The sequence below is a fragment of the Podarcis melisellensis genome (genome assembly GCF_964234715.1).
Source record: "Podarcis melisellensis genome assembly, chromosome: 5".
In the NCBI taxonomy this organism is placed as follows: domain Eukaryota; kingdom Metazoa; phylum Chordata; class Lepidosauria; order Squamata; family Lacertidae; genus Podarcis; species Podarcis melisellensis.
Window position 1 is genome coordinate 40,154,190 of NC_138537.1, and position 26,608 is coordinate 40,180,797.

The window sequence follows — 26,608 nt, forward strand, 5'->3', positions numbered from 1 at the left end:
AAGTGAGATGAGCACTGCACCCCATAGTTGCCTTTGACTGGACTTAACTGTCCAGGGGTCATTTACTTTTTATCTTTATTTTCTTTGTATGCTGCCTTTCTGCAGTTTTAGCCATGCTCAAGGTGGCTTACAACGTGAAAAATACATAACAACAACATAACAAAAGTACTCATAATTAACAAATCATTAGAAAATACACAACCAAACTGAACAATTTTCACATAAATCACAATCTCGAAAATAAAGATACAAAAAAGCAACAGCAACAACCCCCTGCAACAAAAACAAACTCCAAACACCCCAGCCCAAGACCTTCTTTTAAACCACCACCAGCAGTTTTAAGGAGGGTGGAGAGTACATGATCTGCCAACACTTCTAATGATGGGGAAGAATGTGAAATGGTGGAGGTGGCCGTTCCTTTATGAAAAAAGGAGACTTGTGTGAAGCAACACTGTGGCTGGCAGGATTGGGAGGGACTAGGTGGTGTTGCACGTGAGAGGATTTTAGATATGGAGCTAATGGGGAGCCTCGGTGGGAAGTTTTCAAATATATATAGGTTGTTCAAGTTCATAGAAGGGGAGGTGGTGATGTGGGCAATGCTGGTGAATGAATATTGGCAAGCAATATTAGAATGACAATGGGTACTATTAGATATTGATATGTGAACCACCCTGAGACATCCGGGTATAGCACAGTACATAAATTCAATAAATAAAATAATAATAAGCAATCCAGATTTTATGGCTATATGACCAACAGTCTGCACTGCATATCATATTATATGATCTACAAGGTTTTAATTTTTTTGTCATCTATCAGGTTGCAGCAAAATGAGCAATGGGAAGCAGGTCAACTCCATTGGATCTTCCGAGAGACCAGCTCATTTTTGGTTTCAGTTTGAACAACCTTATGACCTTTGTAACTGTTACAAAATGGTGCTTGAATTTATTTGTTTTCCCCCCTTTGGCATCATGCATTTTAAACAGTAAGGCAGGAATTGTCTTGTGGTGCTTTTTTTTTTAATTAATCTGTAAGGGACTGTGGGAGTCTTTGTGCCTGAATAATGGAATGAAAGTGTTAAATAAAGAAAATACAGTGCTATTTTTCTAGAAAAAGAGGTGCCGGAACTCACCATGAACACCTCCCTCATTCTCTTAGAATGGCAATGGTGCCCACCTGAGAGGTGCTGTGAGTTTCAGTGAGTTTCCCCTTTAAAAAGTCCTGCGAAAAAATATAAATAAATAACCACTGATCCTACTTCCAGTGCTCCTTGCTGTCATTGCCACAAACTTACTTCCCCACTTGGGTGGGTGAGTAATTGGCTGCCTTTTGGGGGCATATCCCGCTCAAGAGGGTTCACAATATCATAAACATATGATATAAGCAAGGGCCAGGTATAGCAGGAAGGAGGGGCAGCAAGGGGACAAAGAGGAGACACTACTACAGATGGTGTCCTGTCAAAAAATTAGTTCACAGAAGTTGGTAGTCCCACTGAATAAATCTTGCTGAGGGCTCTGCCACTTGAAAACCTGGGACTGGCTTTGAATATATGGGTGAGGCTTGGGTTGCGTTTAGACCAGATGACTTGACTGATTCTTTTCCACAGCTGGGGGCCCATAAGTAGGCAGAAGGAATGTCTTTTCAAGCAAGGGGTAGCGTAGATACTAGGTTTGGATTCTGTACTCATGCAGACTGTTGTGGGGGATAGGAGATGGAATCAAGTACTGTATCCTGAAAAAGGGTGCAGTTGGGCAGAAGGTCCCTATTGAAGTGATTTATCTCTTTGCTATTAAAGGAGTCTCAAGCCCTGCAGTCTCAAGCCCTGCAGGAAACAATGTTGCAGCGTAGAACAGGGATGCGAAGGAAACGTGAGGCTCTTCAGATGCTGTTGGACTCAAACTCCTATAATGGCTGGAGCCCAGGCACGAGGACGTCGGTCGCTTGTCGTCTCAACCACCTTTGGAGAACAGGTGCCTCCTCCACGATGCAGAACTATGAAAGTGCAGAGCTGTACTGTAGCCTGGCAAGGGCTCGGGAGGACGACTTCCTGCCTGGTCCTAAAGAGGATCTTCCTAGGGTTGGAGCCTGTGCAGTACTATCTAACGCTAATCGAGTTACCCTGAAACGAAAAAGCCACAAGTCTCTTGCAGCGGACTGTGCGTGTGCGTATTTGTGCGTAGGGTGGGGAAATATTACTACTACTAATACTAATAATAATAATTCAGTGGCGAGGTGGAAGCGGGAGATGTTATTATGTCGGCAGACAATAAAGCGGGAAGGGTAGGGTACAGCTTCACGGTACCGTCGGCTGCCTGCCCCCCCCCCCGCTCGCCTGCTTGCAGTTTGCATTCCGCTTCGTGATGGGAACAGCGCCCCTGCTGGGCGACTGGAGCGTCGCCTTGAGCGGGACTTTGTTTGCCCATAGCCAAAATGGCGCTGCGAGCGTCAAGGGCTGCTCCCAGACTGGTTCCCTCCGTAGGGCAAAGAGCCGCTTCGCCCCAGCTCTTCCTGGTAGCCGGCGAGGGGCCGGAACCGGAAGCGAGCTGTCAGGAAACCGAAGGAGCCGCGGCGGCTGAAGCAGGAAAGGAGCGTGGCGGTAGCTTACAGGCGCAATAATAATCCGCACGGCGCGAGAGCCCCGGGAGGCGCCCTCTGGCTAAGTCGCGGCACCGGCACCATCGCCTCCCCCCCCCCGTGCGGTTCCCCAGCACTGGACGGTGAGTGGGGTGCCTGGGTTCCCGGACACCCGCCTCTGAAGACGCCGCCGCCGCCGCCGCCGCCTCTCCTTTTTCGGGCTCTCCTGGGGCTCGAGCGGAGGAGGCGGAGTCCATACGGGCAGGGAAAGCGGGAGGTCTAAGGGACCGGGGCGCGGAGAATTCGGGGTGGTTAACCAGAGCAAGCTCGTGTTTCCAGCCTTGCAACACAGCCGCGCGATTTTAAGGCTGCAATCCTGACGGAGTCGGCTCTGATGCTCAGGTGCTATTGAATCCCCTGGGTTTCACCCCCCAGGCGAGCAGGGTTAGGATTGCAGCCCGAATTCCGGCAACTTTGTGGCGTTGCCAAGGATTCGGATATCTCGAACCGAAGGACAGAGATGCGGTTGGCAGTTGGGTGTTTATTCGCAGAGCTCCTTGGAATCCTTTTTTTGCTAAAACTATGCACGGAAAGGAAGATCTAACAAACGAGGGTGTGAGCCCCAGGGCTCTTGGATTCGGTGTTTGGATTGCAGCAGAGGGACAGGATCGCCTTTCTGAAATCTTACCTGCACAATGGGATTTGTGACAGCAATTGGCATGGTCAGAAGTATCATCATTTGCCATATCTGGACATGCCTGCGTCGTGGAGTCCCATAATGGTGCTAAGAGTAGACCGTGAATGCACAGTAGGATGCATTAGATCAAGGGGGAAGCACTAGTTTTTTAAAAAAATACTGAGTAGCAGGGCTGAGAATGACACGTTCCTGCTGAGGATTTTGGAGATAGTAGGTTGGATGATAATGACCTAGATGGACTAGCGTCTGACTCAGCAGCTTCTTATGTAATTTCTGCAGTGCCACTTCTTACCTTTACAGTATGAAGTACAAGTGGGACAAATTTGATACGTTTTTGGGAAGGATTCATTCTTCTGAGTCCTCCCTTTCTCTACTCTCTCAGGCCAACTTCACAGATGTTAGAATTGCCATGAGGCTTTTATATGTGTTTTAATATTGCGCTTCCTGCAATGTAAAATTAGTATTATTCACTTACAAAGTGCCTGCATTTTCTAAGGGCTGTGCATGTATTAAGAGAGAAGTCAGTCCCTGTAAATAGACTTACAATCTAATTGACATGATACAGAAGAGGAAACTGGAATCAGGAGGGGAAAATAAGAAGCGGGACTGGAACACCTGTTTATTCACTAGCTCATGATAGACTCATAGAATTGTATAGTTGAAAGGGACCCTGAGGGTCATCTAGTCCAACCCTCTGCAGTGTAGGCATTTCAACACGTGTTCCCCCAATACATGTGAATCAGCCCATTACCTCTGAATCAGTCCTAGAATTGCCTCTTTATTTTCCCAGATTTTGTTTATTTATTTTCTTATATGCTGCCTTTCTTCCATCATGGAACCCAAGGTGGCACACATTTTATTCTCAGGTGGTTATCCAACCAGGTGCTGCTTAGCTTCAGCAAGATGGCTTGTGTCAAGATATATACCTTAGAACTGATTGCACACCTGCGGATTTACAGAAGCATACACTTGCTTAACTATTTCTGCTGAAATACAATGCTTAAGTTAAATGTCTTCATTTGTTTCCAGGTTCTTTTATAAGATGGGAACTCTAATTGCACTTATTGGAATATGGGTGAGCTTCTCCCTGGTAAAAGCAGATTCAAAAGCAGTGACAACTTCTTTGACTACTAAGTGGTTTTCCACACCTTTATTACTTGAAGCAAGGTAAGCAAGATGGCTAACTCAATGGTTTTTTTAAAAAATAGTTTACATATGTAATCTCCCATATAATTTGTGTCCCTATGTTAAAAATGAGGGATGCTTAGACAGCGGCTTGCCTTAAAAATACCCAGTAAATTAATTACTGAATGGAATTTGAATCTGGACTTGTGAAATGCAGTGTCATAGTTTTTTTTTTTTAAAAAATAAACCCCCAAACAAATAAAACTTAACATAATGTAACGATTCCTCTCCCCTCCTTTCTTCAGTGAATTTTTAGCAGAAGAGGGTCAAGAGAAATTTTGGAGCTTTGTTGAAACCTGTCAGGACTTTGGATCATCCAATCATGATGGTAATTACTGCATTCCTTGGTCGCTTTGTAATCAGATAGGGTACTCTGTGCTAAATTCTTTGTAAAGGCTCATTGGTATAAATGACAAACACTTAATACAGCCGTACCTCAGAAGTTGAACAGAATCCGTTCCGGAAGTCCATTTGACTTCCGAAACATTCAACTTCCAAAGCGCGGCCTCTGGTTGGCTGCAGGAAGCTCCTGCAGCCAATCAGAAGCCACGGAAGCCCCATTGGACATTTAGCTTCCAAAAGAACATTCGAAAACCAGAACACTCACTTCCAGTTTTTGATCGTTTGGGAGCCGGAACGTTCGACTCCCAAGGCATTCAGGAGTCGAGGTACGACTGTAACTTGTTTTTCTCTTTCCATTTGTAGAATAATGCTAAATATAAAAATAGTAAAGATTTTCATTTATGCTTTACACTTTAATGGAAAATGGTAACCAGTGAAAGCTTATGCAGATATAAATTGGCCATTTAAGGCAGATCTGTAGAACTTAGTGACTGACCAAGCCAAATAAACCTGCTAGCTGCATTTCCCCACTCTCAGAGCCTTTATCTGCGTTGCTGCCTACTTTGGTCTTCAAAAGCAGATATATTTTGACATGCCACAATACATAATGGACAGCGTTCATCTTGCTGAGTCACAAGTTATACAAGCCTACTCTTAAGGGATGAAAAACTAGGTATAGGATGATACACTCTTTCCTTCCCACATGCTAATTGCCCATTCCATTTCCCCCTTTACATGTGCACCAGAACTTGAACTGTGGACAAAACACTTTTAAATATCTAGTACAGAAGCCAATCAGACTGGTGGAAGCAGTGACAGTTCTGTGCTTTGCCATTCTGATTGGCTATCATTTCAGTGCTGTGCAGTAAGAAGGAGCCATTTTCTTATTGTGCAGCTGGATATGTATGTGAGAGAGGTGTGAATGCCATGGGGAGGGGGGGGGGAGAGAGAGCTTTGTGTATGTATGCTTTGGCCCCAGTCACTGTCTATGAGGGAACGTGGTGTTTGCAGGGGTGGGGAGATAGTTCACCACCTCTTTAGAGCCTAATGACTGTAATTTATAATTTATATGTCTTTGCAAGGTTAACAAGCTAAAGTAACTAAGACATCATTATTATTAATGAAAATATATAATATTTTGTTGTAATAGAATTATGTTGTAATATAATAGAACTGCTTACTATTGAGGATATCTCATTAAACGGATCAGACACATTCCAGCAGTCATATCTATAATGCACATGAATTCCAAGTATATCTTAAAAGCAGTTATGTGCTTAGCAATTGTAGTAGTGACCAATGAGTATGAATAATCAAGTTCAGAGAAAGAAAGAAAGAAAGAAAGAAAGAAAGAAAGAAAGAAAGAAAGAAAGAAAGAAAGAAAGAGATTTTCTGTATGCAGTGTTATATGGAGGTAGCCTAGGATCACAGTGTTTACCAGCTTGTAGTCATATATTTCCAACTTGATGACTGCACAGGATGCTGATTCCTTGTGTTGTTTTAAATTGTGTACAGTTGTAGTATGAACCACGACGACAGTTATCACTGATTTTTAAAATCCCTCTGCACTTGCATAAAAAACTAAATAGTTTACTTTATGGGTTGGCAGGTATTGATTATTCCTCTTACTATGCAATGCTGCAAGCAGCTTCCCAGAATCTTTCACCTTTGCAACAGAACTTGTTGAAATTTGCCTTGTCTTTGCGCTCTTATTCAGCTACGGTTCAAGCCTTCCAGCAGGTTAGTATATAGCTTTTGGAACATTTCTGATTCTGATGTTTTCATACAGACAGTAATGCAAAAAGGAAACACTGGGTGTCTCCTCTCCCTGAACTAGCAACCTAAGCCTTGTGTTTGACCATATTACAATAACTAATTTTTTGACAGTGACTGACTATACTGTGTATATTGGGAGTGGTAATATGTTGATGGACCTTATTGAGTTGACAGATAATATCCCCTTCCCTGATTGCTTGCCAGCCTAGACACCAAGGTTAGGTGGGGTGTCTAGGCATTGACAATCTTCCACCTCTTTCCTGACCACTGCCCAGAGAAGTATTGGGCATGGTACCAGTGCTGCAAAAGTTACCACATGGATATTTACGTTCCTTTAAAAAAAACAAACTTAAATTTAAAAGGAATGGCTTCAGTATCCTGCCCACCATCTTGTTCGCCCACGATTCCTCAATAGCTGCTCACCCAGCAATAATAATAAACACAAAACAAGGCTGAGAGAAAGAAAAGAGGGGAGAGAGATGGGGGGGAGGGAAGGGAACAAATAAAGTTGCTGTAAGATTATCCCTCTTTCTCTCATTTAGCTCCAAGGCAGGAGACCTTTCTTGATTGATTATAAAATGGAGCGATCTTTATTTTGTGTGGTATTTGTCTTTGAAAGAATCTAAGAAGTTTATTCTACCTTCCTCGCTGGTATCCATCTGGGCTGGAAGCAGAAAAGCTGTGCAAATGCTCCCATTCCACAAGTCGTGGCCAGTTTTTTTGATGTGATTCAGTGCTGTACTGTTCATTCATATGGATCAAAAATGACAATGCACAGATGAATCTATTAGAAGCAGAGTATCTTGTGATCCTGTTACTATGACCATGATGCCATTTTCCCCACCTCTGAAAAAGGTTGACATCTTACTATAATAGATCCATTTTAATACAGATAGCCGCTGATGAGCCCCCACCAGAGGGATGTAATGCATTTTTTGTTGTACACGGAGAGAAGACTTGTGAATCTGACAAACTCAAAATGCTTCTACAAACAGCTTCAGAAAGGTAGTTTTATTTTGTACCAAGGCATCAACTATGCTGCTGCTTATTTTGTTAAAATAGGGCAATCTGATTCAGTGTTGGTCATTTGTTCTGTATTACATAATTCTATTTCATAGTTTCATGATGTTTAAATAATTTTATTGTACACTGCTTTGCTAATTTTTTATGAGTTGGTGATTTATAAATATTCTGATTAAATGATTGATTACAATCTTAACATGTTGCTACTTTGGACATAAGGTCCCAGAGTGGGATGCAATCATAAGATTCTGGGGTGGGTTACAACAATAGATTACAACAAAGATACAAATAGATAAAACTATTACAATTATAAAATGCATACTGTTCAGTTCCATTTGCAATGGCTTTGTAAGTTACAACATTTTAGGAATTCATTCAGTTCCACAATTGTGAGAAGCAGAGCAATAAAGTGCTGGGATTTCCATATGGAAATCTTATTTTAATTCTTCATGAATCACATTTAATGATTCAAGCATTAGTATAAGGACTGTCATAGTTACCTATTTATGTCTCTTCTATATGCTCAGTGCAGTCATAAGCGTTATCTAATCTTGTTTAAATACATTATTTATATTGGAGTGTTTGTCTTGTTCCAGGCCAAAGCCTTTTATATTCAAAGGCGACCACAAATACCCAGTCTCAGACCCTGAAAGTCCTGTGGTAATCTTGTATGCTGAGATTGGCTCTGAGGAGATGTCTAGATTTCACAGACTACTTGTATCAAAAGTCAATGCTGGAGAAATCATCTACATTCTTAGGCATTACATCGCTGTAAGTACTAAAACAATTTTAGGAAAGTCCACATGATTTCCAGTATTTTTCAGGAGCAATATTAGTTATTTAGGTGCCACTTCAAGAATATTTTGCATTGAGTTCTAAAATCGTGTGTGTTTTTATATAAACCATATTGCCGGGTTTTGATTGCTTTCAATATTGCAACATTTATGTGTTTTGAAGAGGGGTTTATCTTTTCTGATTATATTCAAAGATTTATTCCTCTGTTCGTACAAGACAACTGTGAAGCTGAATCTAGACTCACTGTTTTAAAGATCTAGAAGCTGTTAGGTCTCAATTTGAAGAGGTAATAGTTTCAGGATATTTCTGGTTACCGTTCTTTTTATAGTCTTACTGCCCCTTATGACTTTTGTGGCAATGTGCAATGAAATTTGAGGTTCCAGATATGTAAATGCCAGCATGAGAAGCATTGCCAAGACAGCAGGAATCACTACAAGAGCTTCTTAGATGGAAGCTACATTTGTCATCCTCCTACCAGCTGGAGTTCTGAATTGGGCTGCAACTTTCTTATCACAGAGAGGGTGGGTGGGTGGGTGTTTATAGCTGAGCTGCAACACAGCTGGGCACTTGTTCCAAGTTTAAATCAGATGGTCCAACTGCCTGTGATTATGGTCTGGCAAAGTTGGGAGAGATAAACCTAGCAAATGCCTTGTTGTGCCCATGTTACCTTGCTTTTACTCCTTCCTCTCTTGCAGAATCCAAGTAAAGAAAGAGTCTACCTGTCAGGCTATGGTGTGGAGCTGGCCATTAAAAGCACAGAATATAAGGCCAAGGATGATACCCAGGTGAAAGGTGAATTCCTACCTTAAGAGCAGTGATGGTTCCACCATGAACTGGCATATGTTCCAAAGTTGTTTTTAAAATTCTCTTCATATGCTCTCGCTGTTATTCTATTTAGAATTGAATCACTTCTTCAGGGTATATTAGCAATACGCTGCAGTAATCTAAATCATTCGGATTTATTTATATACAACCTTTCCACAAGGAAATTCTGCTCAAAATGGCTTGTAACAAGCCAAATAAAAATAATTGAAAACCCACTGAGTAGCAATCACTCTGGAATTGATTGCACGTTGACAGGAGCTGCTGAAGCTAGATTAGGCAACCTTTGGATTGATACTCTTAAGGACTGGAAGGTTCATGCATATATTGATGTACTTTAAGATGAGGCAACTTGCCCAGGCAACCCATTAGCTTCCCTTGACGTGGCAGGATTGTGTAGGTTACCAGTTCAAGCTGGAGTGGGAAACTTGTCTGGACTTGCTCTCTCCCTGGCTGTTAGCAATCTGTGTGCCCAATTTCCCCTCAGGCCCCAGTTTCAGGGTCTTGCCTCACACTTCATTCTTCATCTTCTGCTTTCCTTGCAAAGCTGCCTAACCTCTTACACACATGTTTAATTTACTCCCAGATCCTTTTTTATGATAATAAGCTGTGGTGCATGAAAAGTAGCACATTTTCTAAATGAAGGAAAAGCCATTATAATTTTTATCTGTGTTTTGTATGTCCTACTTTGTGTTAATCCCTCCCTTCCACCAGTTTGTTGGCTTCAAATGCTACTAGCATGGTGTTGGCTACTAAGTAAAAACATGCAGAGGCAGAATGAGGAGTGTCATCATCGTTCTGCCCTTTTTTGTGCGACAAGCCACTTCTTTAGAAAAAAGTGTTTGACGTTTGCTCCCTCTGGAGCCAGAGTGAGGAGAGTCTCACTCTGAGACTCTTCACAGTGGCAGTGGAGAGCAGCACCAGATTATTCACTGGTTGACAGAAGGGAATGAGTGTCAAGGAATGTCACTGTTCCCCCCTCACCAGGGAATAACCCCATTACACTTTGGTGTCTGTTGTAAGAAATTGCAGCAATTGTCTACTTATCTTAGAAACAAGATGTGCTTGCTGTCATGGCTGTCTGCAGTGCTAATATTGTGTGCTGAAGGCTTGCAAAGCTTGTCAGACTCTTTATGACTGATCGTTTCCTAAATGGTATCATAACCAGGAGTTTTTTCATGTTTCTATAGGTGCGGATGTGAATGCAACCGTAATAGGTGAAAATGACCCCATTGATGAAGTGCAGGGATTTCTATTTGGAAAACTGAGGTACGTCATACTCTTGACAAACGTGTTCATTTTCCTTGGCTTTTCCACCTAAAGCATTCCAGAAATGACTTGCAAGGAAATACATAAAGAACACTGCAGGGAGGGGGCTCCGTAATAGTGCACACGTTTTGCTTGTGAAAGGTCCCAAGTTTGGTCCCGGCATCAGCAGGTGGGGATGGGAAGGACTTCTACCTGAAACCCTGGAGAGCTGCTGCCATTCAGTGTTGGCAATCTTGAGCTAGATGGGCCAACTAAACTGTATACAGCAGCTTCCTCTGTTACTTTTAGCTGCATTTTCCGACTAAAGCCTACAAAATATTAAGAAAAGGGACCCAAATCCACATCTATTAAGGGCAGTTGTGCAGGAAGGTAAACAGCATTTCCGTGCTTCTCTGGTTTGCCAGAAGCAGCTTAGTCATGCTGGCCACATGACTGGAAGCTGTCTGCGGACAAACACTGGCTCCCTCAGCCTATAGAGCGAGATGAGCGTGCAACCCCAGGGTCATCCGCTAATGGTCAGGGGTTCCTTTACCTTTAATAAAATAGGTTTCCTTAATTCATTTTTTATTCCAGGCAGTTGCACCCCAGTTTGAAAGAAGAACTGAAAGAACTAAGAAAACATCTTGTTGAAAGCACCAATGAAATGGCACCCTTAAAAGTGTGGCAATTACAAGGTAAGTATCCATATTAGACCCCTCTCCTGCAAATCTGAAATGTGAACTTCAACTTCCTAGGAGCTCTTACGCTGCACTTAAGTCCTTATATACACACACTAAAATAAATTTATTATGACCTCGTTGTGAAGTGCTCCTGTGTCAGCAGAAGCATCCATAAATGCAACCGTTCCTGGAAGAGATAGAAGCACGAAGACACTTTCCATCAGCACCACCCCAAGGCATTTTCCCTTTGTGCAAAGCATTGAGTTGAATGCAGTTGCGTTTTTTACATGCCAGCATATTTCAAAGCACAGGTTCCTTCTTCAGCAACCATCTTAAACTTTTGAATTACATAGAATAGCTGAAGTAGTTTCCACATGGTGCCAGATAAGTACAATATTTCTGCAAACTGCTTCAGCTCTTCTGCATACTTTGAAGAAGAAAACTTTGCCCCTAAGAGCATTCACCTGGAGTTCATCTTCTGTGTCTTCAATCCAAAACCCCATTGTGCCTGGCTGGGATGGACTTTGATTAGATGAAGGTGCCCCTCTACCCACAGAATGATACCAGCATCAACTCCCAGCTCCTCATTCCACCTGGTGGTAGCTCATGGAAAGCCCCTATATGGGGTGTTCTAGAGAAGGGACTGAGCCAGCCCCATGACTGTCACTGCTGCCTTGTGATGTCTTCGAGCCAAATCATTGCACCAGCTCCAGGCTGCCACAGTGATTTGCCTGCCTCTTCTGCTGTGGCCAGCGGAAGCAAGAAGGCTGCCAGTGTGGTGACAACACAACCCTGCCACTGCCTGCTAGGGCTTTGGATTGCTCTGTTAGTTGGCATTAAGCAAACAAGTTCCTCCTTTTGCATTCTTCTTATTTCAGTGCCTCTTCCTTCTCTTTTTGCCAGTTGCATTCTTCGCAGCTGCCTTATAATTACGGCTCATAGTTGCATTATAGATAAGGTGACAAAAGACTGCAATCCTGAACACACTTGGGAGTAAGCCCTATTGGATGCAGTGGCGTTTCCTTCTGAGTAAACCTGCGTGGTAAAATTCCCGAATCCTTCTGATTCATTTTCACCTGGTGAATGCTTCTCAGCATTATATCCAGTTGTATGAATTGTGTACTCTGCTAAGAACAGAACATTGGTGGATGTGCTAGCTTGATCCAGGGATGCCCTTACGCATGAACTCTGCTTCAGCCATGTGAGCAACTTCATCAAAGTGTGTGAGAGGAATAGTTGGGTGTTTAAGAGCTTCAAGAGATTAGGCTGATCTCGGCACCTAGCAGAGTTAAGCTTCATAATGTTCCAGGTTTGGAGGACTGCCTTATGATTGAACTCTTTTCAATTTTAGATCTGAGCTTCCAAACTGCTGCCCGTATTCTGGCTGCTCCTACGGTGGATGCTTTGATGGTCATGAAAGATCTAAGTCAGAATTTTCCCACAAAGGCTAGGTAACTCCTGCTGCTGCTGCTAAGCAAATATAATTTTTTGTGCTGTTTACTTTGGTGAAAGTGATCAAAGCTCTCAGAGCAGATTGAGGATCCTGGTTGTTGAAACGGAAACAAACTACTTTGGCCCCCTTACTTGTGGGGAAATGGTTGCCCCAGTGTGGTCCATCCAGCTTCTACCAGCTAACTGATAGTTTAGAAACGAGCAATTGTGGAATTAGATCATTTTAAAAGGGAAAACTTGCTTTTCAACATCTCTGCTATAATTTTGCTCTTAATACCTTGAAAACTTTGGTATGAATTCGCAGTGAAATACCCCTTGCATATTTGAAAATATTAAATTTGGCCACCTTGGAAGTTCAATGAAAATGCAGGGTGTTTCTCTGATAAAGTAGAGACAATTTGACAGCAGAAAGAATTCACATATACAGAAAGGTGCTGGAGGTGGAGAAAATGCCTGCGTTCAGCCAGGAATAAGAAAACCATTCATAATCAGTTTGTGAAGAACGGGGGCAGGAAAGACATAACCGGGCAGCTATACAGCCAACAACAACCTGCACTGATCATATCTGCAGTTAGGGGGGCAGGCTATATCAGAAAAGTCAGTATTTCTGCATCATCGGTACTACAGCATTTGTAATCTTAAGTGCATATTAGTGTTTTCTATTAAATAAGAGATGTTAAGTTCATAGTTGGCTCAGATTACCTATCTCTTTTAAGGGATAATAACTTCCTCCTGGTATGTGTCCTTTTGGATTTAAAAGCTGAAAGCACTTAATTCTTGTGCAACCATTTTTGGCACAAATTTTGAAGATGTCAAACTTTGTAGGGTTTAATATGTGGAGTCCCTCCCCCCAATTGATTGCACTAGAGAGCTTAAATGAAATAGATTAATTGTTGACCTTGCAGTTGCAGTGTTTTCTATACTGTATGAATTCCAATATCTGTTTACTGGTAACAATTGTATGCCCTAGTGGGACATGTTGGAGTGGAACAGATATAAAAACAAAAGAAGAGGTAGGACAGGCAATTAATGATAACATGTGACTCTTTTGGTTTCTGTAGGGCAATAACAAAAACAGTTGTTTCTTCAGAACTCAGATCAGAAATTGAAGAGAACCAAAAGGTAATTGTATGGAGCCTTATTGTATTGGAGCCTCTTGGCAAAATAGGGATTTGAACCTAGGTCTCCTGGGCTGACACTAGCCATTAAGCCACACTGCCTCTCTGTATTTAAAAAGTACATTTTATCGAGCTCTAAATACTTTGAAGTGCTGTTCTTCTTCCAGAATGTCCAGAATGTTTTGTTGGTTTCTGGTTGTACTGTTGTACTAGCTACAGCCTAGGGCAGAATTAGAAGGAAAGGTTCTTCATCATATCATAGAACCACAGAATTGTAGAGTTGGAAGGGGCACCAAGAGTCATCTAGTCTAACCCCCTGCAATGCAGGAATCTCATCTAAAGCATCTAGGACAGATGGCCATCCAACCTCTGCTTAAAAACCTCCCGCGAAGAAGAGTCCACTACCTTCTGAGGGAGTTTGTTCCAGTGAACCCTAACACTGTTCTGTGCAAGGTTTATATTCCACAAGCTCAGAAACTATGAGCCAAGTGGCTCTTAACTGGTTTTACCTGGATATTTCCCAGGGAATAGTCACAAGCAGTTGCTCAAGGAGAACCTGGCCTTTTGGGTTTTGCCTTGCTTTTGAATAAGTCCCACTGCGTGTCAAACTTGAAACTTAGTGGCTTCTGTGATGTGTTCTGGGGATTAAACAAATAGAAACTTTAACAATTGGCACAGCAGGAGCAGTACAATCCCCTCAATTGACTTCTTTATCTCTGTTTAAGACTGAAATCACAGTGTAATTGAATCTGCTGCAGAATATCTGTTTAACTTTCTCTATAAGGGAATAATGTATCTATCTGCATATCTATTTACTGTAAGAAATGTCAGGGTGAATGTGCAAAATATCAGGAATGCTGTCTTAACAAGCTCCCAGAAGAGTCCCATTCTAGAAAAGAATTACCTCAGAGGAACTGGGTTGTCACAACAATTAGAAAAGAAACAATGGGGCAGAATGTTGTTCAGATATCAGAATACAAATACCACTTAACAGTTCAGCATAACAGGATTTAACAGTGCAATCCCAGACATGTTTACCTAAAAGTAAGCCCCACTAAATAAGTGGGTATAGGATTGCAACCTAGATTGCTCTAAATCTACATTGAGGACTGAACTTTGCAATTTCCATGGCACAAAAAAATGCTTATTAGTATTATATATGAATCTCAGTCTTGAGCGTAGGTTGGTTGAAGTGAGAGAAGTAACTTTGGTAAGATTATTTTTCTTTGCTTGATTTAGCCCCCAGAGGTGACCTCTGACAGCTTTGTGCTCACATTTTGATTTCATCTGGGCTTGAATGCAAATGATGGCCACTGATAGTGGCCTTTATATTTTGCTTATGGTACACTGACTTTATTCCTTTCACATCCCTTTCACATCAGTTTCTGTTATACTTTCAGCTAGTAAGCTGCCTCCCCCATATCATATATCAGCCATATATCATACCTCCTTAAATATTCCTTAAAATGGCCAACATGATTCTAGAGTATGATAAAACCACTTTGTTAAATTTATTTATCGGTCAAGTGTGTAGGCAGATTGCTTGAGGTCAAGTAAGTAGTTGATCCATTTTACTTCCCTGTGTCTGCATAGAACTTTGGATGCTATAAAGAAGAGCAGTAATTGAAATGGGAGCACAGCTTGTAATTGCTCCACATCATCAAAGAATGGGCAGTCAGCAGGCCTTATTTAGCATGCAATCCAAACCCCTGGTGGTTCGCAGCAGGGCTTAACAGGTACTACAATAGCATCTGGAGTCTCTCTGCTTGTGCCAGGCAGGGTGCAAGGTGTGATGGGTAGGAAAATAGTTTAGTTCAGTGGCACCAGCTCCAGGTTTGTGCAACAGAGAGGCCTGGATTAACTTGGAGTTACTTAGACACCAATGAATACAGGCAGCAACCATTTTGCATGCATCCACCAATGTGTGGGTCCTTTTGGAACAGGGCAGGGTTTGGGTTGGGTTTATGCGCACTCCGCTGAGGTGCGCAGGGGCCAGGAATGGAACCCCTGTACTTGGCTACTCCAGTTCAGTTGAAACTTCATTGGTAGGTGAGCCCTGCTAATGACAGAGCATGAATACAGGTAAAGGGAAACCTCCTCATCCAGACTCCTTCCTGTGTGGTGGATCAGGGGTTTGGATCGCTCTATTAATACCTCATCATTCTATTTTTATCATAAGATAATCCACACTCTGTGCTGCATTAGATTAATACTGATAGCTGATTTGCTGTCAAGGCAGGACCAACTGAATTTCCATTTCTGGGATCAGTTAACATTTTAAATGCACATCTTTGAAAAGATTTGATCTTAAGTTATGTATTATTCAAGTCTTGTATTTTAAAAAGTCTACTAATGTCTTTGTTGCACTTTTTCCACAGTACTTCAAAGGAACCTTAGGTTTACAATCCGGGGATTCTGCTCTGTTCATCAATGGGCTGCACATAGATCTAGACACACAGGACATATTTAGGTATGAACTCTTCAGATTCTTCTTAACTTAGGTTACAGTATAGCAATATAAAATGCTACAGTATTATCAGCCGGTGGCGTTCTAAAGTTTTATCTGATCTGTGCTCTTTCTAGTTTGTTTGATGTCTTGAGGAACGAAGCTCGTGTTATGGAAGGGCTGCATAGTTTGGGAATTGTTGGCCTTTCCATGCACAATGTGTTAAAGCTGAACATCCAGCCATCGGACTCTGACTATGCTGTAGATATCAGAAGTCCTGCTATTTCAGTGAGTATGTGGGGTGAGATTTCCATCGATCAGTAAAAAAAATCATTCACAGTATGTTATATATCCTGGAACACTTGTGCACATGCTTTACTGAAGTGTAAATTCTTTGAGGCAAGTCTTGAACCTTATTTTAGTTCAACATACGAATCCATACAGTTCAGTTACTTCCACTGCAATTGAATCGCTAAATAGTGGCCCTAAATTGAAATAAGTTCTAATCATCCAAGCAACAAGTATTTTTAATTTATCTTGTTTGACTTTCTTTTCTTTTTAGTGGATCAATAATCTTGAAGTTGACAGCAGATACAATTTGTGGCCTTCCAGTGTCCAGGAGCTGCTGCGCCCGACTTTCCCTGGTGTAATCAGACAAATAAGGAAAAACTTCCATAATTTTGTAAGTGGTATCTTATTTTGGTCTATGAATGTCACTCTAAGATTTCCAGAGTTGGGCAACTTAAGATTTTATTTGTATGCAATGTTTTAATTAATTTCTATTATACGTTTTCCACTAAAATTAAGATAATCCTATATATTTAGCTTAGTATATCTGTTCCAATATAAAAAACCCATTCAAATAAGAATCCATAGAGAGATCTAAAGCATATTTAAAATTAAAATTGTGAAACATAGTTCTAGTCCTTCTGAAGTGATGTAATGGCATCTGAATCCCTACTTTGCTATGACTTTCAGGTGCTCATCGTAGACCCGTCCCATGAGAGCTCGGCGGAGTTGCTTAGCGTGGCTGAAATGTTCCTTAGTAACCACATACCATTGAGGTAATGCTGCAGTTTCTGTGTGTGTGTAACTTAGAATTTTATTTTTGAAGCTGAGTAATGTTCACAGCTACAGGGACGCGGGTGGCACTGTGGGTTAAACCACTGAGCCTCTTGGGCTTGCCAATCAGAAGGTCGGCGGTTCAAATGTCCGCAATGGGGTGAGCTCCTGTTGCTCGGTACCTGCTCCTGCCAACCTAGCAGTTCGAAAGCACGTCAAAGTGCAAGTAGATAAATAGGTACCGCTCCGGCGGGAAGGTAAACGGCGTTTCTGTGTGCTGCTCTGGTTTGCCAGAAGTGGCTTAGTCATGCTGGCCATGTGACCCAGAAGCTGCGCGCCGGCTCCCTCAGCCAGTAAAGCAAGATGAGTGCCGCAACCCCAGAGTCGGCCACGACTGGACCTAATGGTCAGGGGTCCCTTTACCTTTACCTTTAATGTTCACAGCTGATCACCTTTCCGAACCTATGAAAAGTACATATTTGGCATGATGGGAATTTTTCTTGAGCAACCATCTCCACTACCTCTTATTCCTAACTGTATGAGAGAGGAGCCTTTTGGGTCTGGTCACATATGGGAGGTATCTGGAGGTCCTGGTTTGTACCAAGGGGCTGTGGGAAATCTGATATGGGGCACATGCTTATGCCTATGATGTGAGTTTTGCACACATGTGAAATACCACAGACAGGGAGGAATGATGCAGATGTAACATTAAATGACTGTGTACCACAATGCCTCCTCCTCCTCATGGATGACTTCTTCACACCAGCCAGATTCATGGCTCAGTCCATGTCTGCACCACTGTCAGCCATGGTTAATGCTAACCAGGTCTGGCTCCTATCTCAGGATTTGAAACCAGAGCTTGATGTTAGTTCCATTGTCTGGTTAGGATTGAACCCTGGTTAGCATTAACCTTGGTTAGTTTGTGCATCAAGAGAGGAAGGGGTTGCAGGGGAAAGGGCACAATCCGACAGCGCATTCCTACATCCCTTCCACCACTGATAAAGGATCGGTAGTATTTAGTGGTGGTTAGTGTCACTTGTGTTCACAAACCTAAACATTTCCACTGCAGATGCTGTGCTTTTGAATATCTGATTTGGATTTTAGTCTGTTTTCTTTTCTTTCGTTAATAGGATTGGACTGGTTTTTGTGGTTAATGACTCTGAAGATGTTGATGGTTTACAAGATGCTGGGGTCGCCCTCCTTCGAGCCTACAATTACGTTGCGCAAGAAGTTGATAATAATTTTGCCTTCCAGACGGTTATATCTGTGAGTGCTTTGGAGAGAATTAATGCAGCTGTATTTGTTTACGTCAGCCTTGAGGCTGTTGCAACAAGAAGAGACACTTCTTGTTGCAGCAGTTTGCCTTTTCAGAATATTTGGGTTAATGATTATGAAAGTGGTAATGTACTTGCTGTCAGTGACATGAGGGCAGGTTCTGTTGTGAGTTCTTGACCATCTCTTTCCTGGAAGGATAACTTTTCTTGCCAAAGCCACTTTTCTCCCACTGCACTGTTCTCCAAGTTAAGCTGTAAAATCGAAGTTACATGTGCTCCCTCTTGTGCATTCCTGATGTAAATGTAATAGAAAGGTAAGGTGAGGAACAATCTGGTACACTGTTGTGCATTTTCACATCTTCTCCTTATCCTGTAACTATAGGGATGGCAGCATGGGATTGGAAGATAGGGGGGCAGAATAGAAATCATCCTCGGCACCACAATGAGGCTTTTAATGCTGCCCTTCCCTTGCTCCTGTCTCCACTCTGGTCCCTCTACCTTATTGCTGATGTACCTGTGCAATTGAGAGCTTGTTGCCACAGTCATACTTGTCTCTTGGCCAAGGCTTGTATGTGTTTGGGGGGGGAGTGGGTAAGAGTGGATTCCTCCATCCTTCCTGCCCTACATTGTGTGCCATGTGCTGTCTTCCCTTTCCTGTTGTCCCTGCAGTTTGATTTTAGCCTTCAACTCGCTCTTAACAAAGTTGGTTCATAATAGTGATCGGCCTTTTTTAGAGGCTCATCCATGCCACCATCAGTAATTTACTTCCCCTCATGACATTCTGCTGGGCACTTAAACATCTTGGGAAAATAAAGATATTGGAAGAACTCATGAGAAACTTTTCACTGTAAGACCTTGTAAAATAGATAACCAAAGCAGTTTGTAATGCATGCATGCATACAGCCATCTATCTGTCTGTACTGTATGATATGTATAATTATTTTCCTGCAGACATCAGCTTTGCAGGTCTAGCCTACACCAAGTGTTGGGCTGTAGTGATATTACGTTGCTCTATAAAACACTGCACATGAGCAAAAAATGAGGCTGCTACTTGTCATTTTTGTTTACCTTAGGCCTGGGGATGATGGGACAAAAAGACTAAGCCAAACGCTTCATGGATAATGTGGGTTTTGAAATTGGGTTAGTAGAAAGAGAGAAGAGGCACTGCTGAGGTCTTCCTGGAGGGAGTTTGATACATAAGGGCAGGCAAAGCGAAATTGAGAGAACAGCTGATTTATTGGTGATCCTCTGAAGTGTAAGGAGAAGAGGTAATGTTTTTAACTGTGCATGTGTCAATGTTTTCTTGACAGATATACAACAAAGTAAATACAGGAGAAAAACTCAAGGTGGAGCATGTGGTTAGTGTTCTTGAGAAGCAGTATCCTTACGTAGAAGTGAACAGCATCTTAGGAGTTGATTCTGCTTATGATCACAATAGGAAGGTAAGGCGTTCATATGTCTGGCTTATCCGATTTCAAACCCCATAACTCTTTTTGTGGAATAAAATTTCTGCCAAACTATTCATTGGAGTGATCAGAGGTGCCAACAGGATTTTCTGGGCCAGTTACAGCAGTATTTACCCCCCATAACCTGCTTTCGCATAGGTTGTTTTGGAAATATGGACTATGTTGCAATAGATAAAGTCAGTAGAGGCAGAAAGAAAAAAATCTTATTTGTATCTTTTGTACATTTCAGGAAGGACGTGGCTATTATGAACAGACAGGTGTGGGGCCCTTACCTATTGTGCTTTTCAACGGAATGCCCTTTCAAAAGGAACAACTAGATCCCGACGAACTAGAAACTGTGACAATGCATAAAATACTAGAAACCACCAGCTTTTTCCAGAGGGCTGTGTATTTGGTAAGCCATGTTGCTTGTAGTCTGGGATATCAAAGACCTCTTCGGTGCTTAAAGATGATGGCTAAGATTCAAAGAGCTGTGCAGCTAGTTTTGTGCTTCTAAGCAGGCTGTAGGTTTACCTTTCCCATATGGCAGCCCCTCGTTGCCACAGAGGAACCTACTATGTCACAGTTCTGCTGTTCCAAGAATTGTAAAAATCCAAAGGGTTGCACATAAGAAGCAATTTAACATCTTACAAAATATTGAGATGCTACTGTGTCTTTAAATGACCTCTTTGAAGGGGAGGTTCTGAGAGAACAAGGAATAAAACTAAAAATTTTAAAAAATGATTTGACTTCTCAATATTATTCTGATTTTCAGACCAGTTCCAAAACATGCTTTTTGTTTGTTTGAGGGTATTAGATCTGATTTTTTCTTTCTTTTTCAGGGTGAATTATCAAATGATCAAGATGTGGTTGAATATATCATGAACCAGCCTAATGTTGTGCCAAGAATCAACTCACGGATCTTGATGTCTGACAGAGAGTACCTAGATTTAACCGCAACTAGTAAGGCACACTTGCTGTTGAATCCATACAAAATTTTAATAACAACAACAATAACTTGTTAGTGGACAATAAGATCTGATTTGGACACTAGTTTGTACTCTCCCCCCCCCCCATTTCTGGCATGGCCACAAGCTGTTCAGAAATACCCACTTCCATGTTAAACTAAGTGTGCAGTTTGTTGTTTTGTCCAAACTTGGACAAACTGCAGTTAGTTTAAACTGTGGTTGGTCAAGACAAATAAAAAATAGAATTATTCTAATCTTAAAACAGAAGCAAATAAATGTTTCCAGTCTCCTCCTCATGGATGTGGCAGAGTAGGAGGGGAGACGAAGGAATTCACTAGCTGAAGCCTCCTGCAGACAACACTGTATTCAAGCATTGTATTTAAATAATAATAAACAAACAATTTATTTATTTATTTATTTATTTATTTATTTATTTATTTATTTATTCATACCCCACACATTTGGCTGGGTTTTCCTAGCCACTCTGGGCAGCTTCCAACAAAGATTAAAAACACACTAAAACATCAGTCATTAAAAAATCTCCCTGAACTGGGCTGCCTTCAGATGTCTTCTAAATGTCAGATAGTTGTTTATCTCTTTGACATCTGATGGGAGGGCGTTCCACAGGGCAGGTGCCGCTACTAAGAAGGCCCTCTGCCTGGTTCCCTGTAACTTGGCTTCTCGCGGTGAGGGAACTGCCAGAAGGCCCTTGGTGCTGGTTCTCAGTGTCCAGGCAGAATGATGGGGGTGGAGATGCTCCTTCAGGTATACTGGTAAATGTTGTTTAAGAGTTTGAAAGTTTTCAGGCATTTTGTATTGGAGAAATACAAGGGCTCCGTACTTTTATTGGGTGATTTTCTGCCCTTTCTCACTCCTAGCCCCTGTTCCTTGACCTTGCAGCTGTTCTTGCCTGTGCTTTATCATTCTTAGCCTTTGCTCATCTCTGTCCTTGTCCAAATTCTACGATGAATTATTTAGGAACATGCCCTGTAGGAACATTTTTATTGGGAATTTTCTACCAAAGAGGGTAATTTTCTTTTTAAAATAAAATTAATAGAATTTGATTTAAAGTGGTGATTGTTGATGAGTTAATATTTTTCTTGCAGATAATTTCTTTGTGGATGATTATGCTAGATTTACATTCATGGATTCCAAGCACAAGACAGCTGCTATAGCCAACAGCATGACCTACATGACCAAGAAAGGTACAATTATCGGAGTCCTGTCTCTTTCCCTTTTGTAGTCTTCACATGAATGTTCCTTTTGCATTGTGAATCATAGCAAGGCATTTGAAAAATGTTTCTAATGATGCCATGTTACTTCTCCTTCTTTGTGCCAGTTGTAATCTCACTTTGCCCTCCAGTTTGATCCTTAAATGTATACCCAGTTTTATCTGATCAAGTTCTTCGGTTGTTCATAAAGGCTCCATAGATTTAGCATGTCATTATGGCTTTGCCATAATCTGAAGAACCAGGTACTGTAGAAGAAAACAGTACAGATTGGTTCATAATGTTAAAAAGTATTTGCATGGCATTTCTTTGGCCTGTCTAGCTTCCAGGAAGCATCATATTTTCTGTTGTCTTAATTGATTTCCTCTGCTAGGCTTGGTCTGTACTTGAAGCAGGGCAAGAGGTTCTTGCTCAGCCTGCTCCCTGTTATGCTAGTTTATTACTCACAGAGTGTATTTTCTACCACCTTGCAGAGCAGCCTTCTGTGCTGGCTGGGGCTAATGGAAATTATCATTTAAAACAGGCATGGCCAAACTTGGTCCTCTACATGTTTTGAGACTACAACTCCCATCATCCCTAGCTAACAGGACCAGTAGTCAGGGATGATGGGAACTGTAGTCCCAAAACATCTGGGGGGCCAGGTTTGGCCATGCTTGATCTAAAACATCTGGAGCGCACCAGGTTGCAAAGACTTTCAGAGTCTCCTTTTCTCTTGCATTTGCTGTGTAGACCCAACAGTAGTCAAATGCTAGTCTTGTTTATTGGGAAATGTTAGCTTGGAACTTCACCATTTAATTTCACTTAGTTTATTAATGTATATGGATATATGAGCAATATGTTTCCTTATAGAAAATGCAAGTGTTAATTGCTTTAGAAAATAGCCCAATAGCAGCCAATGGTAGTTGGTAATTGCTGGGCTTAGAATAGTATTGCAGCTGTTGCTAAGACATTTTAAAACACACCCACCCACCCTAAAATCACTAATTCTTCACTTCGTTACCACATTTCTTATTTATTGCTTAACAATAAAAGACTACAAGTTGACTGAATATATGCCAAAGGAGCAAATAAGCTTAGGAGAAAAATGGGATGAAATATAGTGCTATTGCAATTCTGCATATATGTGTAAGTTATTACTTTGGGCTTTTATAGCCATTATGGGCTTTTTTTGGTTTGGATTTTCATATAAAATTGTCAAATCAAGGCTTTATTCTGATTTATTATGCCTTTGCAAACCATGCACAGCTTAGGTAATGAGTCTGGGAGAGAGGGGGGAGTCACATGCTCCCAACCTTAGCCCCTCTCTTCTGTCTCTCTGCTAAGGCTTATGTTGGCACCAACTTTAGCTACAGATAATGCGAACCAGAGATTGCTATTGACTGCGATTGAAGCTAATCTCAACAACCTGGTTAATATAAATCCTGAAAAAAATTTCTCCTTGTTCATAACCCTGGTGAAGTTGCAAGTAAGAGATGAAGAATTAGAGGAAGCATAAATATGTCAAATTCTGTGTTGGATTGTGTGTGTGGGCTTCAGCAATTCTTCTGAAGAAACAGACTTCCTTGCTTCATTCTAGTGATGTACCACAAATATAGAACATGCTCCCTGTTTGATTTTGAACAACACATGAAAACATTCTTGATCCTCTCTGGCTTTTGATGTAGGAGTATCTAATGTGTTTGTTTTGTAGTGTGTGTGTGTGTGTGTGTGTGTGTGTGTGTGTGGTTTTATTTAGTTCTCTTCTAGAAGTCACTTTGAATATAACAGCTAAGGGAGGGCACTTGAGACATTCTACAAAAGCTTAGTTTGGGGATTTTGTTTTGGTAGATTTATCAATGATTGACCAAGTCTTCTTGCCTGTCTAGGCTTTTAACACCAACAACTTAAAAAAGGGGTAAACTAAACATTTTATCCATCATTAAGGAACCCGCTCATTAAGACTCATTACTAGAGGTGCCCTTGGCCTCATCTTACAGTGGTTTTTTGAATTGTTTCGGATATTGATCTCCAACTATCTAGGTGAAAACCTTGGAATAGTCTGACCAGCAAGCTGCAATCTAGAACCTTGTCCTACTTGGCAGGTTCTAATCTCCTCCTGTGGTGAAAATGTGGTTTTGGGTCCCCTTACACAGCCACAGTTAGGCAACAGCTAAAGCCTCCCTTGGGGCGCTTGGGGCGCGGGTGGCGCTGTGGGTTAAAGCCTCAGCGCCTAGGGCTTGCCGATTGAAAGGTCGGCGGTTCGAATCCCCGCGGCGGGGTGCGCTCCCGTTGTTCGGTCCCAGCGCCTGCCAACCTAGCAGTTCGAAAGCACCTCCGGGTGCAAGTAGATAAATAGGGACCGCTTTCTACCGGGAAGGTAAACGGCGTTTCCGTGTGCAGCTCTGGCTCGCCAGAGCAGCGATGTCACGCTGGCCACGTGACCCGGAAGTGTCTTCGGACAGCGCTGGCCCCTGGCCTCTTGAGTGAGATGGGCGCACAACCCCAGAGTCTGGCAAGACTGGCCCGTACGGGCAGGGGTACCTTTACCTTTACCTTTAAAGCCTCCCTGGAACCTTTAGAGTCTAAAGTTTAGATCCTGGCAATTATGGGCAAGTTTAATGTGTATTGTCTAGGTATGGTGATAAGAGCAGATAGTAGCTGGGCAGCTAGCTCTAGGTTTGATTAAATGAGTCAACCTGACTTCAGGCCTTGGTTTGTTACAGAAAATGTTCTTGTCACACTAGTGGATCATCTTTGTTGCAAGGTAGCATGGGGCACTGTGCGCCTGTTCATTTTCCAGTATCCCTCAATGACTTAATATCAACCATGCTATCCTCCTGGTGGGATTGGAAATGCAGGACACACAACTTTTACAGTCCCACTTAGCCTGTTGGATAGTTCTCAGAAGGCAGTGTGGGGAGCGCTTATGGGAGTTACCCTTTGGGATGGGATAGGGTTCTATTCTGTCACCCATGCTTTTTGATAACTACATAAAATCAGTGTGAGAAATGTGGTAGAGATTTTGACTTCAGTATCTTCAGTATACAGTATGCATCTTGCACAGGGGTTATAGAGCGTATATGCAAAAACGTGTGTAGTCAAACCATCCCCATGAAACTGCCCCTGCGCGAGCAATCTTACCTTCTAGAGCAGGGGTAGGCAACCTAAGGCCCGGGGGCCAGTTGTGGCCCAACTGCCTTCTCAATAAGCCCTGTTATTGATAATTAACACCTGCCATCATGATTCACTCCTTGTGAACATACAGCTAAAGACTAGAGCTGTCTGAAAACTGGAGGTATTTGGAAAATCATGTGTCATATAGGATCTTGTCAGGTGTATCAACTAGGCTTCAGTGTGAAGAGGACAAGGCATGACAGATCCATTTCATTTGGAAGGGGTGACTTCTGAAAATTAGAGAAATACTAGAGATGTTGTGGTTTCCTATTGCTGGAAATGAATTAATTCATAGTTGCCTCTGACATTAGTCACTGTTTACAAGGGTCATGCATACCCTGCTGTGGCTGTTGGGTACTTGCAAGGTCTATTCTGTAAACTAATTATATCTTTTCCCACTCTTTCCTGTTTTACTTCTGTCAGGCATGTCCTCCAAGGAAATTTATGGTAATGAGCTTGAGTGCATTTCTTTCCTTTTTTGCATTACTAATTTAAATACATTAAACCATGCTCAGAGCCCTTAGTTATTGACCTTAGAATCTGTAGGGAATGAAAAATAGATGCATGTTTTAAAATATTTCCAGAAATATAATTTGAGTCCACATTAAAAAGTTTTGTTTATTTGCTAACAGGAAAACTGAAGTTGCTTAAATATTCTGTGATAAAAAGAATAAAAATCTTAAATGAATAGCGAAATAAACCCCAGATAATAAACAGAATTATGCATGTGCCTTATTTTGTGTACCTTAAAAGATAAACTTAATTTTAACAGAGATATATACACATGCTGTTACCCTTGATAAATACTAATACCATTGCGATCTTTTTGTATCTTGCCTGAATGACTTTTCGAAACACTGCATGTTGAAATGCGCATTATGATATTATCAGCTTCAATTTTCTTTCTTGAATGCGTTGTTGTTCCTTTTACAGACGATTCTTTTGTTAGACCAGTGACTTTCTGGATTGTGGGAGACTTTGACAAGCCATCTGGAAGGCAGCTTTTGTATGATGCTATCAAACACCAGGTATGTAGCGGCCTTTGTTGAAGAAGGGAAGGAAGGGAAGCAGTATTGTCAGCATACCTGGGGAACTGAGCTACACCACCTGATTGCTTTTTGTGCCTTTGAGGGACAGGTATGACTAATCGCTAGGCTCTCTGTGTTTAAAGGAAGAGGAACCCATTGTTCTTTCATGCCACCATGCCTTGCTTCACCCTAAGATCTGAGTACCAGAGAGGAGCAAGCCACAATCCTTGGCTTAGCATTATGTTTCAGCCAGGGTTTACTTTGTTTTCTCGTAGCAAAGAAAAACAGATA

At 41.8% G+C, this 26,608-nt stretch overlaps 1 protein-coding gene across 2 annotated transcripts in view; it reads left to right on the top strand.

Moving 5' to 3' along the window:
- The first annotated feature begins 2,540 nt into the window (after positions 1-2,540).
- UGGT1 (UDP-glucose glycoprotein glucosyltransferase 1) overlaps positions 2,541-26,608 on the top strand; it is a 39,719-nt gene continuing 15,651 nt past the window's right edge. The window contains exons 1-22 of one of the 2 annotated variants that reach the window (XM_081911531.1): positions 2,541-2,717; positions 4,301-4,438; positions 4,702-4,784; positions 6,408-6,538; positions 7,467-7,579; positions 8,194-8,368; positions 9,088-9,184; positions 10,405-10,483; positions 11,057-11,157; positions 12,494-12,593; positions 13,656-13,716; positions 16,091-16,182; positions 16,296-16,446; positions 16,721-16,840; positions 17,137-17,222; positions 18,351-18,486; positions 19,805-19,936; positions 20,190-20,354; positions 20,782-20,902; positions 22,014-22,112; positions 25,713-25,736; positions 26,223-26,317. In XM_081911531.1, coding sequence (XP_081767657.1) covers positions 4,314-4,438; positions 4,702-4,784; positions 6,408-6,538; positions 7,467-7,579; positions 8,194-8,368; positions 9,088-9,184; positions 10,405-10,483; positions 11,057-11,157; positions 12,494-12,593; positions 13,656-13,716; positions 16,091-16,182; positions 16,296-16,446; positions 16,721-16,840; positions 17,137-17,222; positions 18,351-18,486; positions 19,805-19,936; positions 20,190-20,354; positions 20,782-20,902; positions 22,014-22,112; positions 25,713-25,736; positions 26,223-26,317 — 2,286 coding nt within the window. In that variant the 5' untranslated portion in view covers positions 2,541-2,717; positions 4,301-4,313. The remainder of the gene's footprint in view (positions 2,718-4,300; positions 4,439-4,701; positions 4,785-6,407; positions 6,539-7,466; positions 7,580-8,193; positions 8,369-9,087; positions 9,185-10,404; positions 10,484-11,056; positions 11,158-12,493; positions 12,594-13,655; positions 13,717-16,090; positions 16,183-16,295; positions 16,447-16,720; positions 16,841-17,136; positions 17,223-18,350; positions 18,487-19,804; positions 19,937-20,189; positions 20,355-20,781; positions 20,903-22,013; positions 22,113-25,712; positions 25,737-26,222; positions 26,318-26,608) is intronic. The other variant, XM_081911532.1, reaches the window with a different exon arrangement.